At 46.4% G+C, this 19,793-nt stretch overlaps 1 protein-coding gene across 9 annotated transcripts in view; it reads right to left on the bottom strand.

Moving 5' to 3' along the window:
* KCTD6 (potassium channel tetramerization domain containing 6) overlaps nt 1–19,793 on the bottom strand; it is a 57,882-nt gene that overhangs the window by 2,873 nt on the left and 35,216 nt on the right. Inside the window, exon 1 of one of the 9 annotated variants that reach the window (XM_067754958.1) lies at nt 7,062–7,288. The exons of 2 other annotated variants lie outside the window; for them this stretch is intronic. Coding sequence is in view for 2 of the 7 variants with exons in the window: in XM_067754956.1 (XP_067611057.1) it covers nt 2,439–2,539 (101 nt within the window). In the remaining 5 variants the exon portion in view is untranslated. 6 more of the 9 variants (XM_067754964.1, XM_067754957.1, XM_067754963.1 and 3 more) reach the window with 6 other exon arrangements.

The raw sequence follows: 19,793 nt of genomic DNA, 5'->3' as shown, positions 1-19,793 counted from the left end.
AAGATCTGGGGAGGAAAGGATTCCTCTAAGGCCTTCTATGGGTCCCCAAGAGACTGGCAAATCTTTACAGAGAAAGAGTTATCCTATACTTAGAGAAGGTAGAGAGCCTAGTGAGTAAACCAGTCATTCAAACTCTACCTACCTTCTCCGAAAATTCAATGTTTAGAATTCCTACAGGAGAACACTATGATTACCTCTACAACCTTATCCTGGTACAAACCTGTGATGATCCTTATCAAAAAGGTTAAGAGAAAGAGGGAAAGGGAAAACTTTTTCATCAGCATTTCAGCTATATAAACTAAACACCATAGCAAAAGCATTAAAAATTATAAACCTCCAAGACACCCGTATCTCTTTCCAGGAGAAGTATGTCAGAATGGTAGCTCTTTTGTAAAATAGAAAAACTAATTATACTTTTAATAATGATACATTTCATTTTGTACAATAATCAAAACAAACAGAAAACAGTTAAATGCCAAACCATTAAAGTACAATTGGGGGCAAAAAGAACCTTACACATCTGAGAGGCAGTCCCCTGGCGCTTATGGAGAGCCGGCCTGAAGACACGGATAAACACCCAGATACTAAAGATGCCAGTTTGAATTTATTTTTATCTACAATTCAAAAGCACTTAAACAGTTTCCCAGTTACTGAACTGCTTTAGTCAGTTCTCCCTCACACACATCATTTCCCCAAATCACCCGGCAAAGCAAACTCCAGAGCAAATTTCAAAAGCTTTGGCAAAAGACAGTAAGAAACATGGAGTTATCCGTATTTAGCCAGGAAAAGCGCTGTTTCGGTTGTTTTTTTTTTTTTCTTAACGTGGTCTTTGCACAGATTCACTTTTCCCACTTTTAGAGGAATCTGGCACACTAATTCCCAGAACAGGCCCTGGCTACAGAAGATCACAAAGGCTCTTTCTCAAAAGGTCACTCAGGCATGTAGAGAACATTTGCATAGCACAGCAGGGGCTGAAATCAGAGCCTGAAGCATCTATTTCTCTACCTTGCAAATTCTTCAAAGCAAACAAGCTAAAATGTGGACCAGACAACGTGGGGTCAGTTTTTATTCTCCACACTCAGCAGTTGGATATAGATAGGTCTCCACATGCTATAGGGTGAGAAATGGAACAAATTCAGGGCTGTTGTGACAGCCTTTCATTCCTCTGACTTGCTTCATAAACGGTATTTGAAGTAACAGAACCAAGAAATACGTTTTACCAATTTGTATTACGAGCACCTGATTCAGTTACTGATCCAACCGACAGATCAGTAGATCAGCAACTGAGCGATTTAAAAGGCCAGTCATCCCAAAGTTCTGGTAAGATGCCCATCTTTGGCATTTTCGCATCACCTGAAGTATTCATTACTGACAGCCTCAAAAATAATTCAGTCAACCGACATTTACTGCAGGGTAGAGCAAGGAAAGGTATGGTCCTTGCCCTCGTGGAGCTTTCAATCTATGAAGAAAGGCAACAAGCAGCAACTGAAGGACAGAATAAAATTCAAAAGTACTATATAAGGGCTTCCCTGGTGGTGCAGTGGTTAAGAATCCATCTGCCAATGCAGGGTACACGGGTTCGAGACCTAGTCCGGGAAGATCCCACATGCCTCGGAGCAGCTAAGCCCGTGCGCCACAACTACTGAGCCTGTGCTCTAGAGCCTGTGCTCCGCGACAAGAGAAGCCACCGCGATGAGAAGCCCGCGTACCGCCATGAAGAGTAGCCCCTGCTTGCCTCAACTAGAGAAAGTGCGCGTGCAGCAACGAAGACCCAACACAGCCAAAAATGAAAACAAACAAACAAACAAACAAAAAGTACTATATAATACATGGACTGGCAGAGACCTGAGCAAAGGAAGACCAAGAACCATTCCAAATGTGAAAATGGAGGACTTCCGGGAAGAGCTTACTCAGTGGAACTCTGCAGGCATATTAGCACAACCTGAAAAGGGATTCTTGAATAAAGAAACAATTTAAGTAATGGGTGGGGGCGGGGAGGGGGGAGTGTCCCCCCAACATTCCTGATACAGTAGCAGAGTGTGAATAACTATCCCCCTTTTAGAGATGCAAAAGAGAGAACCGGCAGATTAAGAGACTTGCTCAAGTCCCCACAGCTAGAAAGTAACTGAACAAGAGCTTGGGTTTCCCGACTCCTAGTCCAGATCTTTCCATAAAACCCCTCCTTGGATAGAAATTGAAAGAACAGAATCCAAGAAATGAGAAATCGAAAGGATTAACTTAAAACACCCCTACAGCCATCTATTAACCCTATCCACCTAGTAGGGGTTTATTATTTAACAGTAACTCGAAGCGAGCAATCACAATGGGTTTGTAAAAATTCCCCTGAAGCAAAATAGCAAGAACCTACTCACTAGTGTAATTGAAGACTGCTATACTCTGTCTTTTCTCTTTTTTGTTAACTTATTTATTTTATTTACTTTATTTTTGTCTGCATTGGGTCTTCATTGCTGTGCGTGGGCTTTCTCTCTAGTTGCGGCGAATGGGGGCTACTCTTCGTTGTGGTGCGCGGGCTTCTCATTGCAGTGGCTTCTCCTGTTGCGGAGCACGGGCTCTAGGCACGCGGGCTTCAGTAGCTGTGGCACGCGGGCTCAGTAGTTGTGGCTTGCGGGCTCCCGAGCTCAGGCTCAGCAGTTGTGGTGCTCGGGCTTAACTGTTCCGCAGCATGTGGGATCTTCCCGGACCACAGCTCGAACCCATGTACCCTGCATTGGCAAGCGGAGTCTTAACCACTGCGCAACCAGGGAAGCCCTGTCCTCTGTCTTAAGTGAAGTAAAGAACCCCACTCCATGAATATCCGAATGGTAAGAAATGGGAGACCAAAGACAAGTAAAAAAACAGACATCATCAAAGTTACAGCTGTTATGCAAGGACTGTCCACTATTAATCTTTTTCTTTTTTACTGCTAAATCAAAACAAGATAACTTTTTGAGCAAACACACACACACACACACAAAATTAGATGATGCCCCTGAACCTGTTCCACAGCAAAAGCCAAGGTTCTGTTCCAGTACAAAGATGTAATAAAACACCAAACTTAATAACTCAGAAAAGCAATTATGGGAATCTATATAAGCCCATTTTCTTAAAAAGTACCCAAAAGCCTCCCTTCATTTGTGTGTAAGATACATCAAAATAAAATGAAGTTACTATTAGTCACTTCCAATAACAACTATTAAACTATCCCCCCAAATCAAAACATTCACTAAAGAGCTCTAAGGGGAAAAAATAGTATTGATTAGTTTAAATTTTATCTCTGCACCTTACTTCTAAACATCCTCTGTGAAGATGCTCAGATACAGCAAGAAACAAACCAAAAAAAGGCAGAGATTCCTGGTCAACCAAGAGCTGGATAATCGACCTCTGAATTGATAACTGTTAGGACCGTCTCAGAGACAATGCAGATGAATGAAAGCAAAAGAATTTCCGGAATAGCTTCAATTTCCAAGTCATCTTCCAGAGCTGCTAACAGTTAGAAAATGATTCATTTGCTTTTCATCTTCTCTCCCTTCTGGCACTCTCCAGTGGAGGGCTTAATGAGAAATTAAAGGACCACAAGACAGGCAGCAGAAGGAAGATCTTGAAATGGGCATCAAATGGGCCTGTTTTACTTGATGAACACAAAGAAAAATCACAAAACTGTCCAGGAATGGAGATTATGAAGGTAACAATGAAAAAAAATTTCCTTTAAAGTGACTTTCCTTTCTAACAATCATTTTAAACAACAGTGAATGCAGCCAAGCACAAACAATTGTAAAGTTCAAAGAAAGACTTCTGACCCTATAAAATCAGTTCACCTGAAAAGAGCTGACCTTTGGCGCAAATAAAATACATGTGGAAACAACCAGCTGACCGTTCCCAAAGAATGTAAAGCAGTACTGAAAATTATGACTAATGTACAAAGTCTGACAGTGTAATGTTAGCAGATAATTACGTTAAGGAAAACACACACTCAAGAATTTATATAAGTCTTAAAAGAAATCGCTAAAAATTTTCCATAGTAGCAAATGTGAAAACTACACAATTCAACAAGTTAATGACTTAAAGAGTAGCATAAGAACACCTGAAAGTCATTCTCCTCACCACTGCAGAACTCAATTACAGGCTTCATGGTTATGATGAACTAATTTAACACAAATATTCTGGGTTTACCATTTCTGCTACAGACTAAGAATTCTCCGGGCTAAAAGTCCTGCTCCTACATAATAACCTATACACTGCAATACACACCTCCAAACTTGAATAAATAATAAAAATGCCTTCCCAAAGTTTCCCAAAGTTTCCAGGTAGCCTTCCCAAAGTTTCCAGGTAGCCCTTTTAAAACACCTTCCTACTGAAGTTTCCCAAAGTTTCCAGGTAGCCCTTTTAAAACACCTTCCTACTGAAATCTTTGTGTCTGGCTTTCAGAAAAGAAGACTCAATAAATTCCATCTATACATACCCTCTGAGTTACCTTTGCGCTGAATTTCTCTGTTCTTGAAATGTGGGAGTTTGAAAGTGAAATACTTTTTATAGTAACTAGTTCAGCGACATCTAAAGGAGTCTTTTGGGTTAACATTCACATACAAGGTGGCATAGGTAGCCAGGCGCACAAGGGGAATGTGATTATGGTGTTAGGTTTACCCCAACCATAACCACTGCAGAAATGGATTGTTTTGTCCGAAAACTAATCCTTTTGTGGTCTAGGAGAAAGGCGCTCTACATTGAAAAGTGACTTTAATACTAAAGAGCTGCCACAAACAGTCACAAAACCATAAAATTCCTCTTACTCTGTTTCTGTAAAATAAAACGGAATAACGGCACCTTCCCAAAAGTAATGATACCACTTGGGCACAACACAAAGGCAACAACTGGCCTACAGGGTAAAAGATCCGGACTAGAATTCTGAAGTCACAGGCAGGCCAACGCAGAAGAAAGAGAACTGGTCACCGGTGAGGATCTGTATCCCAAGTCGACTCCATTACTAATTATGAGACTGAGTAAATCACTCTTTATGCCCAGCTGCTTCTTGCAGAGAAGAAAATGAGGTCATGAATCAAAAACCATTGGTAGGACTTCCCTGGTGGCGCAGTGGTTAAGAATCCACCTGCCAGTGCAGGGGACACGGGTTCGAGACCTGGTCCGGGAAGATCCCACATGCTGCAGAGAACTAAGCCCGTGCGCCGCAACTACTGAGCCTGTGCTCTAGAGCCCATGAGCCACAACTACTGAGCCCATGTGCCACAACTACTGAAGCCCGTGCGCCTAGAGCCTGTGCTCCACAACAAGAGAAGCCACCGCAATGAGAAGCCTGTGCACCACAAGGAAGAGTAGCCCCCGCTCGCCACAACTAGAGAAAGCCTGCGCACAGCAACGAAGACCCAACACAGCCAAAATAAATAAATTTATTTTTTAAAAAAACCACTGGTAAACTGACAAGTATCAAACAAATGTGAAAATACTAGTGGCAGTAGCATAAATAAAATTTCTGTGGTAAATTGAGAAACTTGAGAGTGTGAACACAAGTAATTTAGAGCATGGGCATGGAGACAGGGCACACATAAAGAGAAGGCCTCTTAATCTGCTTCCAGTCTCCCCTACACCATCCTCCTTTCCCCCGAGCTCCAGAAGGGAGACCTACAGGTAAAGGGAAGCATCTGGCTTCCACAGAGACCACCAGACAGCTGAGCTCTTCATCACAGAAGGAACTTCTCTAAAGCATGACTCAGGATTATCTCCAAGGTAAAACCAAATCCAAATAAATACGTGTATTCCATTTTAAACAGACTCCAAATATCAAAATCCAAGAAACACTGAGGGATTCATAGAACGCTAGAATTCCTTTATGCAGTAATGCTTTAAAATATAATTTATGAAAATTCAAATCCCACAAACCTTAGAAATGGCATCTATGGCGGTCCCTGACCATCAATCCTTAATATCTATGGTGTTAAACAAAATGAAGTATTAGTATGGCCTGATAGTTCTCAGCCAAAGGGCAAGTTCTCTCAGCCTGCCAACCATGCAGGTACAAAGATTTTCCTTTTCCTAGCTACACATCTGTTCATTTGAAAACATCTCAATCTTGGGCTCAGTCCTGTGCTAAATGCTGGCCCCTCCCTTCTTTCCTATCTTGGGATCACTCATGTACCTAGGCATTTGTGACCGCAAGAAAATGAACATGCCAAGGGGAAAGGGTAAGGGACACTTAGGCTACCCCAAACATTCTTAGCCAAACCAGGTCACCTCGGGTCTCTTGACCACTCAAACCTCTTCTATCACAAAGCCCTAAAATTGGAATTATCAACTTGTTCTAGAACTGGTATACTTGCAGAAACATGATAACTTCAGCAGAATATCCAAACAGGATCTGTTTCATTTCTCGAATCCCACTCCCCAGACACAGTCTCCACCACTGACAGCCCGGCAGGTGCTTCAGGGGCTCCCCCTTTCCACGGCCATTTATCACCTCTGACATCCAGCATTAAAAATGCCCTGACACACACAAATCTGAGCATAAAGAACTCAGCTGCAGTCAATCTCTTTGGGGCGGAAAATCTCCTAAGGCTGGGCTCAGAAGCCCAGCTGTAGGCTTTAAATTAAGGCAAACGGTGGCCAATAAGCACCACCCCAAACAAATCATTTTCGAGCAAACCTCGAGGTGCTCCCACCCGGGCAGGGCTTCGCTGTTGCCCGCAGGCGGAGTCCCCCGCCCCGATCCGGCCCCGGCGTGGGACGGGAGACTCTCGGGGCCGGGAGGGTGGCACGCACCCGAGCCTGGAACCCGGGTCCGCCGAACCCGCACGTCCCCGCACGTCCCCCCACACCCGGGCGGGGCCCGGAACCTCCGCCCAAGGCCGGCCCCCGGCCGCAGTCAGCCCGCCGCGAGCTCGTGCCAGCCCCGGAGCGTGCCGCCCGGGCTCCCCACGGTCCCTTCAGTGCGGCCCCGCCGCCGCCCGGATTCCCCTCAACCCCGCTCCCCGGGCTGCTCCGCGCGGGTTTCTGCTAGTGCCCGGCCCTCCCGAGCCGGGCCCCCAAGCCGTGGGCCCGCCCCTACTACTCACTGCGCTGCAGCAGCGGTGGTAGCCGGGCCGGGAGACGCCGGCGGCCGGGGAACGAGAACGCGTGGACGAGTGAGCCCGCGCCCGGCGGCGGCGGCAGTGGCAGTGGCGGCGGCGGCGGCGGCGGCGGCAGAAGGGACGACTGAGCCCGCGCCCGGAGTTGCGGCTCCTGCCGCCCGGGGCGGGCGGCGCCTTATCAGCCGAGACGCGGCGCCACGAGCGCAGACGCCCCCTAACGGCGGCGTGGGATGGTGGCCGGAGGGCCGAGCGGCCAGAACAACTCAATCAGGCGTAGCCTGGGCGCCTAGGTCAGACTGACTCCGCAGCAGCCCCGAAGCCCCGCCCCGACGCCCCAATCGAGCCCCTGAGGCTCCGCCCAGATTCCCCCGCGCTCCGCCCAGAATCCACCCGACGTCCCGCCTCCGCCTGTAGATTGGGATCAGCCCAGACCCCGTCAGTTTTCGCTAAGTTCTCAGGCCTAGGGTCCCCACAGTTGTTTCTCTTGTCATTTCACGAACTCTCATGGGGCCCCGAGAACTCCCATGTTCCAGGCCTGGAGAGTAAAGCGGCCACCAAGAGGGCGGGGCATCCTGAGAGGAGAAAACAGAAAAGACCCAAGGAAACAGCCAGTAGCCAAAATAATGACAAGTTATAATTATAAATGTTGGGAGGTACATGAATCAGTTGGAGAATAAGGGGAAGGGACCTCTGTTTCAGATACAGTGGCTATGGAAGATCTGGACTCTGGGACTGTGGCCAGAGCACCTCCCGACTTTGCCTTCTGTGGGATAGGTAGTAAGGTCACCTCTCCAGCCTTGTCAGCGGAGTAGTGAAAGGCAGCCAGGTGGGGAGAAGGGCAGAGTGACTTCAGCAGAGGAAACGACTAGTGCAAAGGCTCTGAGGCCTGAAGGAGCCGGCCCTAGATGAAGCTGGCGCCGCTACCGCCACGAAGGAAGCCAAGGCTGCAAAGAGTGGGGAATTACCTAAAGTCTCAGCGCTAATTGGTCTCCAAGCATAGCGTCTTTCCAAATCCCATTCACTTCCTGCTAATCAGATCTCCATCCCTTTCCAGGTGGGACCAGGTATGTGATGTTGGTTTTTGCCATTTCCCCTTCAGCAGGATAACCACTTGCCTTGGAAACTCACCTGCGCTTCATGGCTGCGATTGTGTGAGCTGCCTCTGGGGTTTAACTTTTATCTGCAGGATCATCACAGTCATATCTGCTACTTGGTTTTTCTCTGAAAACTCAACAGGTTAAATAAATGGCATATGCTTCACCAACATAACTGAGTGCTACATTATCATATTCAAAAAGACTAGGTGAGGATACAGGGAAATGTGTGTGAAAATAAGCAGTGCACAAAATGGTATACATGGTATAATCCTAATTTTATTTTTAAAAAGGTAAATATACACAGGCAAAAATTTTGAAGGAAATACACGAAATCATTGATCCTGGTTCTAGGGAGTAGGATGGGAATATTAGTGACTTAACTACTTCCAAATGTTCTTCTGAATTTTCTATATTTTCTAGAATGCATGGATGCTGAATTTATAATCAGAAAAATACGAGTTTTATTTTTTACAAAAGAAAGGTAATGCTGAAATTACCCAACACAGATCTCCAGGATTTGGTGCCACTGAAAATCCAAAATTGCCCCTGGCTTACTGGTGTCCTTGGAGGGGTCATTTCTCCTCTCGGGGCTTCTATTTCCTCAACTAAAAACTGAGAGGAATTAATTTTGTCAGTGGTTTTCTCAGAACAATTCCTACACATCTCAAAGTTTTTAATACTATTGTAAATTATATTTTCAAATTTGTATTTTATAAGCTACTGATGGTTATTGAAATGTAGTTCGTATTATATAATAATCTTATACCCAGCAAACTTTTTTAGTTCTAATTTAGTTCTAGGAAGTTTACAGGCTTTCTTGAATTTTCTATGTAAGTAGTTATAGAGTTTGTAAGTAATAACATTTGGTATCTTCCTGTCCAGTCTTTATTTCCTTTTCCTTATTTTACTGCACTGACTAAAATCTCCAGCACAATGTTGAGTAACAATGATGATAGTGACATTTCTATCTTGTTCTTGACTGCTTCTAATATGGCACCATTAAATATGGTGTTTGTTGTAGATTTTTGGTAGATACCCTGTATCAACGTAAGGATGTACCATTCTGCTTTATTATGAATGGGTGTTGAATTTTATCAAATGTGAGATTTTCCCCCCAATGTAATTAATTACACCATGGATTTTACTATATTAAACTCTCCATGCATTCCTTGATGATGTGCTTTTTTTTCCAATATAGTGCTGGATTTCATTTGCTAATAATTTAGAGTTTTTGTGTCCACATCTATGAATGAGATATGCCTACTATTTTCCTATCTTATTCTCTCTTTGTCTGATTTTGCTATCAAAGTTACACGAGCCTCATAAAATAAGTTAAGGGGGGACTTCCCTGGTGATCCAGTGGTTAAGAATTCGCCTTCCAATGCAGGGGACGTGGGGTTCAATCCCTGGTTGGGAAACTAAGATCCCACATGCTGCAGGGCAGCTAAGCCCATGTACCACAACTACTGAGCCCGAGCGCTCTAGAGCCCGCGTGCCACAATGAAAGATCCACATACTGCAACAAAGATCCTGTGTGCCGCAACTAAGACCCGAGGCAGCCAAATAAATAATTTTTAAAAAATAAATTAAGGAATCAGTGTCTACTCACTAGAGCAGCTTCTATAAGACTGGGGTTTTTTGGGCTTCCCTGGTGGGGCAGTGGTTGAGAGTACGCCTGCCGATGCAGGGGACGCGGGTTCGTGCCCCGGTCCGGGAAAATCCCACATGCCACGGAGCAGCTGGGCCTGTGAGCCATGGCCGCTAAGCCTGCACGTCCGGAGCCTGTGCTCTGCAATGGGAGAGGCCACAACAGTGAGAGGCCCGCGTACCGCAAAAAAAAAAGATTGGGGTTTTTCTGTGGTTTGGATTTTCTATAGGATTCTCCTGTAAACCATCTTGGTTTGGGGCTTAGGGGTGGAAAGTGTTTACCCTTATATACCAACCCACAGCTTTCAATCTGACCTTAGGGCCCACTTCTCCACCTGCACAGCTCCCGTGGGGCCACCAGAAAACTCATTGTTGCTGAATCCAAAAGACACTCCTCAGATCTCCTCTCAGGCCTCCCTGCAGTGATGTCACTGACCACACTCTCCTAGGGACAACCTCTTCCCCGAGCCCTGTTCTAGTTTTCCTCCTTCCTCTTAGGCTCATAGATATGCTCCTCCTCTTGCTTTACCCACTCCTTAAGCCCAGGTTTCTGGCCAAGGCCATACTCTCTTCTCTATGTACTCCTCCCTGTGGACTGGCTCAGTCACCTCTGTGGATTCCATTCTTGTCTCTAAGCCCAAAGATTCCCAAAAGATTCCCAAATCCATAACTCCAGACCTACAGATGCTGCATTTCCTAAAGCCCCTACTATGTGCCAGGCGCTATGCTAAGTGCTTTTATCCTCTGGATCAGTCCTCTATTGCTGCATCATAAGTTGTCCCAAAATTTAGGGGCTTAAAACAACAAACCTTTCTTTCTTTTTTGGCTGCACCACGCAGCTTGCGGGATCTTAGTTCCCCGACAAGGGATTGAACCCAGTCCCAGGCAGTGGAAGTGCCAAGTCCTAACCACTGGACCGCCAGAGAGTTCCCAACAAACGTTTCTTTTTTTTGTTTTTTGTTTTTGTTTTATTTTTTTGGCTGCACGCGGGCTTTCTCTAGTTGTGGCGAGCAGAGGCTACTCTTTGTTAAGTGCTCAGGCTTCTCATTGTGGTGGCTTCTCGTTGTGGAGCACGGGCTCTAGGCACACGGGCTTCAGTAGTTGTGGCACTCAGTCTCAGTAGTTGTGGCACACGGGCTTAGTTGCTCCGTGACATGTGGGATCTTCCCGGACCAGGGATCGAACCTGTGTCCCCTGCATTGGCAGGCAGATTCTTAACCACTGCGCCACCAGGGAAGTCCACCAACAAACGTTTCTCTTTTTTTTTTTTTTTTTTGCAGTACGCAGGCCTCTCACTGTTGTGGCCTCTCCCGTTGTGGAGCACAGGCTCCGGACGCACAGGCTCAGCGGCCATGGCTCACAGGCCCAGCCGCTCCGCAGCATGTGGGATCTTCCCGGACCGGGGCACGAACCCGTGTCCCCTGCACCGGCAGGCGGACTCTCAACCACTGCACCACCAGGGAAGCCCAACAAACGTTTCTTATCTCAGTTTCTGAAGGTCAAGACTCTGGAAGCAGATTAGGTAGGTAGCGGATCTTGCAGTCTAGATGTCAGCTGGGGCTGCAGTCAGCTGAAGGCTTGGCTGGGGCAGGAACATTTGCTTCAAGCTCACTCATGTAGTTGTTCGCAGAATGCAGTAGCTCCTCTTCACATGAGCCTCTCCTGACAACCTGGTAGCTGGCGTCCCCCAAAGCAAGTAACCTAACAGAGAAGCCACAATGTCTTTTACAACCCAGCCTTGAAAATGACATACCCATAGTCTCTTGGTCTCACAGACCAACCCTATTGCAGTGTGGGAGGGTACCACACAAGGACCTGAATACCAGGAGGCGGGGTCATTAGGGGTGACCTTGGAGGCTTCCCACCACACCCTCACAACTATGAAGACGACCCACATCATCCCATGAATACAGGTGAGAAAACGAAGGCAAGGAGAGGTAAAGTCGGTGATCAAGGCCACACAGCCAAGTCTGAGAAGAGAGATTTGAACACAGCTCTGCTTGTCTCCCCTCGGGTTTCTCCTCGTTCACAGTCTGTCCCCCGTGGTCCACCACCAGCTTCCTCACCTTCAACATGTGCAAACCTGAACCCTCTCGCCTCACCACCCCCAAGCCTCCATCTCAGCTCAGCAAGTGGTGCCACCATCCTCCCATCTGTCCAAACCAGAAGCTTTGAGTCATGCCTGCTACTCCCACCCCCTCACGTCCCGGTGCCAGACCACCCAGCCCTGCCAAGTCTTCCTCCTCAGTGCAGCCTGGCTCCATCTCTCCTTCCCTCTCTCTCCATCTCCACCACCATCGCGCCGGGCCAAGCCACCAAACTGTCCATCCTGGGCATCTGCAGTAGCCCGCTCCTGGCCTCCCTCATTCTCTCTGCTGCCACACTACCCATCCGTCCTCTTCTCTCCACCGTGAGTCACCTTAGAGAACACAGAGCTGGTTGTGTCACCCTCCCTGCTTTAAACTCCTTCAGTGGCTCCCGCTGCCTTCAGGATCTGGCCCCTGCCCACTTGTCCAGCGCCCTCCTCTGCGCCTCTTCTCGCTTTCAGGGCCCCAGCCCCTCTGCCACATTTTGGCATCCGGGACCCGCTGCACATTTTTTCACTTCAGGGCCTCCGTTATGCTGTTCCCTTAGCCTAAAACACGCTTCCCCCAGCCCGGGGCAAGCCTGTCTCCTCGTCCTTCAGCATGTTGTCAGAGAGGCCCTTCTGACCTTCCCTGACCTCCCAGCCAGGCTGATGTCCCCCAGCTATAACTTCCACAGTGCCTGTCCTTCCCTCCTCCCCTCACTGCTGCTCAGCTGAACCGTGGGCTCCCTGAGAGCAGAAGCTGTGTCTGTCTGGCTCACAACAGCACCCTAGATCTTCACAACGTGCCTGGCACCTAGCACATCTTCAACAACCAGGTGACAGTTCAGTGCCTTCTCTCTGCCCCCTCCCTTTCCCCTTGGACTCCATGCTGCAGCCACTGGACAATGTTCAGTTCCTTAAGTGAAGCATGGTCACCACCAGGTCTTTGCACATGCTGTTCCCTCCACAGGATGCCCTTTCCTCCTGTCCCTCTGTTTACTCAGCTAACTCCTGTATATTCATCAGGAACTAGGATTGCCAGGTTTAGCAAATGAAAACACAGGATGCTCAGTTAAATCTGAATTTCAGATAAACAACAAATAATTGTTTAAGTATAAGTATGTCACAAATATTGCATTAAATACAAGCCGTCCTGTATTTTATCTGGCAACTCTAGCACAAACCAGCACCAATTCCCCCCTCCTTTGGGAGACCTCCCTGGCCTCAACCCTTCCCCATCCCTGGGCTCCCAAACCACCCCCCCTGCTCGCCCCCACTGAGCATAAACACTCACTCCATTTATGACTGTCCATTACCAGCTGGAATGTGACCTTGTTGACAGAGAAGGCTGTGTCTCAGTCTTCACTCAGGGTGTCCTGCTTCACCTGGGACAACCCTGGCCATAAACCTGGGCAGTATGGTTTACTGAGTAGAGAAATGAAAGAGCACCAAAGAGAAAACAGTAAACAAGATAGGAAAAGGAACCAGCAAATGAAACTCGGCCCCCAAAGCAGCATGAATCTCTTGGATGATTACCCACAGCGGGGAGCACCCCTTCCCACCCCACCTCACCTCTGTCACTTAGAGCCCCTCACGCCTCTATCTAAGTCCAAGCAGGTCACCTGGGGGCTAAACCTACACTCAGCCACTTGAGGTCATTCAGTTACCTCCCACCACCCCTCCCAAGATGGACACGGATGGTTCCAAGGGACCCCAAGAGGAAAGGGACCTGAAAGCAGCTAACTGCATGGATTATCTGGACCCAAGACTTTGCTGAACTCCTCCCAACTACCCTCCTGGGGTATTCTGAATAGCCAAGTGGATGGCCAGTGGAGAAACCCACTCAACTCAGCCTTTCTTGCTGGTGGGTCCTGTCTCTTTTGTGTGTGTGTCTCTCCCTTTCTCCCCCTCAGTCGCCTTTGGTCATTGTGCCACTGGTTTCACCAGCTGAGGTTCTCTTGGGGCTGGTAAAAGGCTTTCCTTAGCCTTTTACCCACTGGCTGCTGACTGGGAAATACGCTTCTAAACAGTCTCCCCGCTCCACCCCTGGGGACCAGCTCCAGTCCATCTGCACACTTGCCCCAGCCTCTAGGCCAACGGCTGGCATTAGTGGCCCTTGCCGTCGGCGAGGTTTCCAATGCCTTCCCCACTTCCAGCCATGCAGGTGCTTTGGTAAATTTGATGAGAGCATTTTTCCTCTTTATAAGGTTTCTAATTACCTATTATTACTGATTTTCTCTTTAATCAGCTTCCAAAACTCTGCTGGGAGCTACAGAACCAGGGGAAGGAATCTGGTTCTCACCAGTGGTGAGAGGCCCTGTGGTCGTCCTTGGATGTCACCATCCTCTTCACCATTATGACTCTGTAATTAAAGGGATCAGAAGATCTGGCTTCTGTCTTTAGTCCTGAGTGTCTCTTAGTGTGCCATATCTGCGAAGTTCACAGGCCTTGAGAGTCCATAAATGCCAAAAGGGAATAAAGCTGCCTGACCATAGCACGGCCAGCTGGCACACAGGAGGCAAGACAACTCCAGATTCTGAGTTCTTATTCTCCCTGACAGCTCAGTGCTCTAAATGCTTGTTAATAACACATTTCAGGCCTTGGTTGTCCTCCTGCCCCATTCCTAATCCAAACCACTTCCTCCGCATGGGTTTGCTAGTTTAGCAAGAGACTTATTCACTTGAAAAGCACAGCTCCTGTCCCCTCTGTCCTGTCCCTCTCAGGCTGAGTCTCTTCTTCCTAATACATCCAAGTCCTCTCTTTCCACACGTCTTCTGCCTGGATGCCCTCTCCCTCCCGCAATGCATTGAGGGAGCACCTGTGTACACCACCCCCCCCGACCCAAATGCATCACTTTTATAAGGAGTCCTGTGGGACTCTGCCTAAAATACAGCTGTATTACCTTTAGAAAGCCCCTATGTTTTACACAAGGTGCAAATAACAATATTTGTAAAGCTTCCATAATACAAAGCTTCCATAGTACAAAGCCCCTGTTAATATCCCAGGGGCTTCTGAAATAAAAGGTCTGATTAAAAGGCAGGAACACTATTTTAAACCTACTGAAATGTCCTCAGGTTTCATGATGATGGTGGAGGTTCAACACCTCAATGGCTAATAGTGGATCCATTGTTATCCTGGCAAAAAACAAGAGCATCGTGTAGAGAAGTAACTATAGTAACCGTGTAAAGAGCCATGTTTTGGGATTCAGAATTCTACACGTGCCACTTATTTCCTGTTACTGACGTCAGGTCCCAGACAGAGCAAAGCACACTGGGTGGGACTCCAGCTGGCTCTCTGGCTCTGTCACTCACCAGCAATGTGGGCCTGGACCCCGCTGCCTCAGTTTCCTCTACTATAAAGTAGAATAAAACAACTCTGTGGCAGGGTTGTTGTGAAAATGAAGTGAGGCAATTAAAGTATGAAAAACTCTGATAATGCAGGGCCTGGCATAAAGTCGGCACACAATAAATTGGTAACTCTTATTATAATAACGAATTGCTATACTGCTGATTTGAAGAGATAAATATAGAATTGAAACGCTGGCAGGCAGTTGGAGAACTGGGCTGAGAGATGGGGTTACTTTTTGAGACTGATGATTTGATTGTTCCACCAAGGTCTCTTAAAACATCTATTTATTTTGGTTGCAAGTTGAATATTGTCCATGTTGATAATTGCAATGAATAATTAAGAAACAATTGCTTCCGCTGACATTCTTATAGCACTTGTGTGAGTAGCTAAATGTATCTTTTTATAATCCTTTCTGTATTAAGACACATAAAACCTGAACACCTAACGTCATGAAACTAAATTGGCAGGGCAATGTGATTATACAAAATAATAAACAGGAAAGTAATAACTTTTTATTACTTGGAAAGAAATGGTGTCCCTACCTTGGCTGATTTTTTCTTCTTTTTAGTAAATTTTGTTACTGGGATATAACATTCATCTAGAAATGTGCATAAAGCATAAATGAATGGTTTGATTAGTTTTTCACAAAGTGAACATACCTTGTAACCAACATCCAGATCAAGAAACAGAACATCACCAGGACTCCAGAAGCCCCATCTTGCCCCCTCCTTGTTGATTATTTCTTTTCTTTCTTCTTTTTCTCCTCCTCCTCCTTCTTCTTTGAGATACAATTTACAAAAGATTCAATGTATCCATTTTAAATATAGAGTTTGATGAATTCTTCTAAATTCATAGTGTGCAACCATCACCACCATCCAGTTTTAGAATGTTTCCGTCACTCCAGAAAGTTCCCTGGTGCCTGTTCAAGGTCAATCCCCACTTCCATCCCTAGCTCCAGGCAACTACTGTTGTTCCCTCTGTCTCTAGAGTTTTGCCTTTACTAAAATGTTCATATAAAAGCATACACGGGGCTTCCCTGGTGGCGCAGTGGCTGAGAGTCCGTCTGCCGATGCAGGGGACGCTGGTTCGTGCCCCGGTCCGGGAGGATCCCACATGCCGCGGAGCGGCTGGGCCTGTGAACCATGGCCGCCGAGCCTGCGCGTCCCGAGCCTGTGCTCCGCAACGGGAGAGGCCACAACGGTGAGAGGCCGGCGTACGGCAAAAAAAAAAAAAAAAAAAAAAAAAAAAAAGCATACAATAGTAGTCTTTTGTGTCTGACTGGCTTTTTATCATAAATTATGTAAATATGAATAAGTAAGATTAGAGATTCCCAAGTGTGTCACATAAAATAAGCTTAGGTGTCACATAGGCAATTATTTGATATCTTGTGTATTTTTTCTAAGATACATGAAAATAACTAGCACATAAAGCCCCCGATGTCACAGATACTACTGCGTAGATCTAGAATAAGTTTTAAAATGAATCAATTTAAAGAAACATGTTAGTAACAACATAGTGCATAGGTAATGTGAAAATTCTAAGGGTGTATGCAGCAAATGTTGAAGCCAGTTAAACGGTGACCTAGATTGAAAAAGAGAAATCATTTCTCTGAGCCCTGAAAATCTCTGCATATCAATCAATATGCAGCCTTTTAAAAATAATGTTCAGAATTTTAAGGCTATTCAGGTGTTTTATTGACCATTTCTACACTTTTTTATTGAGTGCCTTCTACATGTCAGGTGCTAGATAAATGTTCACTTAGAGATTCTAGTCATACTGCTTTTGCGTCTATATCATGGATATCTTTCACGGGACTTCGATGATTTAATTGCAGTGACACCCAGGAGTGTGTGGTTATGCACACAAAGCAACTGGCACGGAGGTTCTGGGCTGACATGAAGAACCAGAATTCAGGGAAGGGAGAGAAGGTGTGTTTGACAGATGAGGGATTTGGCTCAAGGGAGGGGGAATTTGGACAAGCGGAGAAGAGAGGAGGATGGTTCTAGCAAAAGAAGAAGCAGAACAGAAAAAAGCACATTCCAGACTCAATGAGTTGACTCTACTGGCTCGTGCAGAGTTGAAAAAGGTGAAGAGTTGGCGACAAGACTAGAAGGGCTGATCCAAATGTTGACCACTCACAAACAACTATGAGCTGGACACCATGGAAACCAACCAGAGAAGCAGAAAGAATGTCAATCTTTTGTGGAAGGATGGATGGATGGACGGACGGACGGACGGACGGACGGATGGATGACAGAAGGCAGGAAGGGATGGTTGCTCAGATGGATGGTCATCTGCCACATATATATATCCCACATCCATCCCTGTGGTGTTAAGCCCTAACATTAAAGTTCAATATTATGTGCTGCCTTGACATCTGATAAAATTGGGAGGACCTTAAATGGCCTAACTGCAAGTCCCCCTCCCCACTATACTGCAACCATAAGGTCCCCTAGCCATATAACCCTTCTTGTCGAAGGGACCAGGCACAGTTCTTGCTTATCCCTGAGAAGTGGGCTTCAGTTCCTGCCAGCCCACAGAATTATTCCAACAAGCCAATCACATCCTCCTGCAGCAACTAAGGGGCACCTCACCTCTTGTGACTACAGATATTGTGCTCCCGAGTGTACCTCCCATGTGGCCCTGCATGGTGTGTGGTGTCCTCCTCCCCAAGGCTGAGTATAGGTGACTAATAAACTGCTGTCAGTCTCATCTGCCCAGTGTCAAGTGTCGTGTGTTTGGTCACCCCCATAACCCTACAGTGGGAATCCCTCCTCACTAACAGGGTGAAGAGGAGGTGACCAAAACAATCTTCCCCATATCCCTTTGCTAATGGAACCTGGATTTCATTCAAGGAGCTATCCTCCCTAACGTGACTTAGGAAATGCTCACCTCATCCCTAGCTTAGACATAAATCCTAACTGGTTTAATTCTATCTTAGTCAACTCATTAGACGACTCATTAGTTTAATTCTCATTAGTCGTCTCCAGCATGCGACTCAGTTCTGCCCACTGAAATGTAAGGATATATCTGATGGGACGTTTCTGGGAAAGGTTTTCTGGCTCCGAAGACGAGGACACTGGAATAAAAGCCCCCTTGTTTTACCTCTGGATATTGCTGTGTCTAAGTATGATGCCTCTACCTGCTGCTCCAGTTACCTGTGACCACGAGTAGATACAGCCTACTCTAGAGGAGGCTGAGAGACAGCAGGGAAACCTGGGTCCTTACCAACACCAGTAAGTCACTGAATCAACCATCACACCATTGGGTAACATATTTTCTTATTATTTATGCCAGTTTCGGTCAGCATTTTCTCTTCCTTGCAACTGAAAACATCCTATTGAAACGTCACCTTTAAGCTGTATTGGTAAACATGAATTCCTAAATCCATCCATCCATGGCATTCTTTACTTAGTTTGCAGAAGGACCTTAAGTTTAATGTTTAAATTGATAGATTCAATTAATAGAGGTAAGAACTAGAAATTGAGTGCCTACTATGTATACTCACAATATCTCTGAAGTAGGTTTTATTATTGCTCCTGTTTTATGGAAATTTTGTGGAAACTCAGAGAGGTATATGATGAGCCCAGGTCAACCAAATAGCAAGTGTCTGAGCCAGGATTTAAAGGCCAGTTCTGGGAATGCCCTGGTGGTCCAGTGGTTGAGACACCACGCTCTCAATGCACGGGACACAGGTTCAATCTCTGGTAGGGGAACTAAGATCCCACATGCCTCACAGCCAAAAACAAACAAATAAATAAATAAAGGCCAGTTCTTACTGTCTTGCCAAAACCCTGCAGGGCATCCAATCCTGAGTGAGTCTGGCTGGGAGCTAGGAAGCCCAAATGAAGGAGGAATTGAAGAAGTCTCAGTAGGCCAAAAAATAAAAAAATTTTTTTAAACAGACCTAGAAGGGTATTTCTTATTTTTTAGGGAAGACAGTACCACCAGCAACCTCTCGCTTTTTCTGTCACTTCTAAACAAGAAACAAAAGTATTTGAAAATGCAAAGTTTTGCATTTGAGATGTACCATCAGTCAGTCAACCAGCTATGGCAAGAAGAATTCAGAGTTGCTTGTTCTCAGGAGATTGGGGTAGATACAAGGTCCATAGATTCCAGCAAGGAATAGAAATGAAGGTAAACTGTAGTCACCTCTACAGGCCTATCACCTGGAGAAGAGCACACGTTTGGTCTGGGCTTAGGCACAAACAAGGAAGCAAATGAAGGAGGGGAGGAACAAATAAACACACCTGGCAGAAAACCGCCATTAGGGGGCTTCCCCTGTGGCACAGTGGTTAAGAATCCGCCTGCCAATGCAAGGGACACCGGTTCGAGCCCTGGTCTGGGAAGATGCCGCGGAGCAACTAAGCCCGTGCGCCACACTACTGAGCCTGTGCTCTAGATCCCACGTGCCACAACTACTGAAGCCCACGTGCCACAACTACTGAAGCCCACGCGCCTAGAGCCCGTGCTCCGCAACAAGAGAAGCCACTGCGATGAGAAGCCCGCACACTGCAACGAAGAGTAGCCCCTGCTCACCGCAACTAGAGAAAGCCT

The sequence above is a fragment of the Pseudorca crassidens genome, chromosome 10, assembly GCF_039906515.1.
Source record: "Pseudorca crassidens isolate mPseCra1 chromosome 10, mPseCra1.hap1, whole genome shotgun sequence".
Classification (NCBI taxonomy): domain Eukaryota; kingdom Metazoa; phylum Chordata; class Mammalia; order Artiodactyla; family Delphinidae; genus Pseudorca; species Pseudorca crassidens.
The sequence above is the reverse complement of the archived record's forward strand: the minus strand, read 5'-3'. Positions and strand labels throughout refer to the sequence as shown.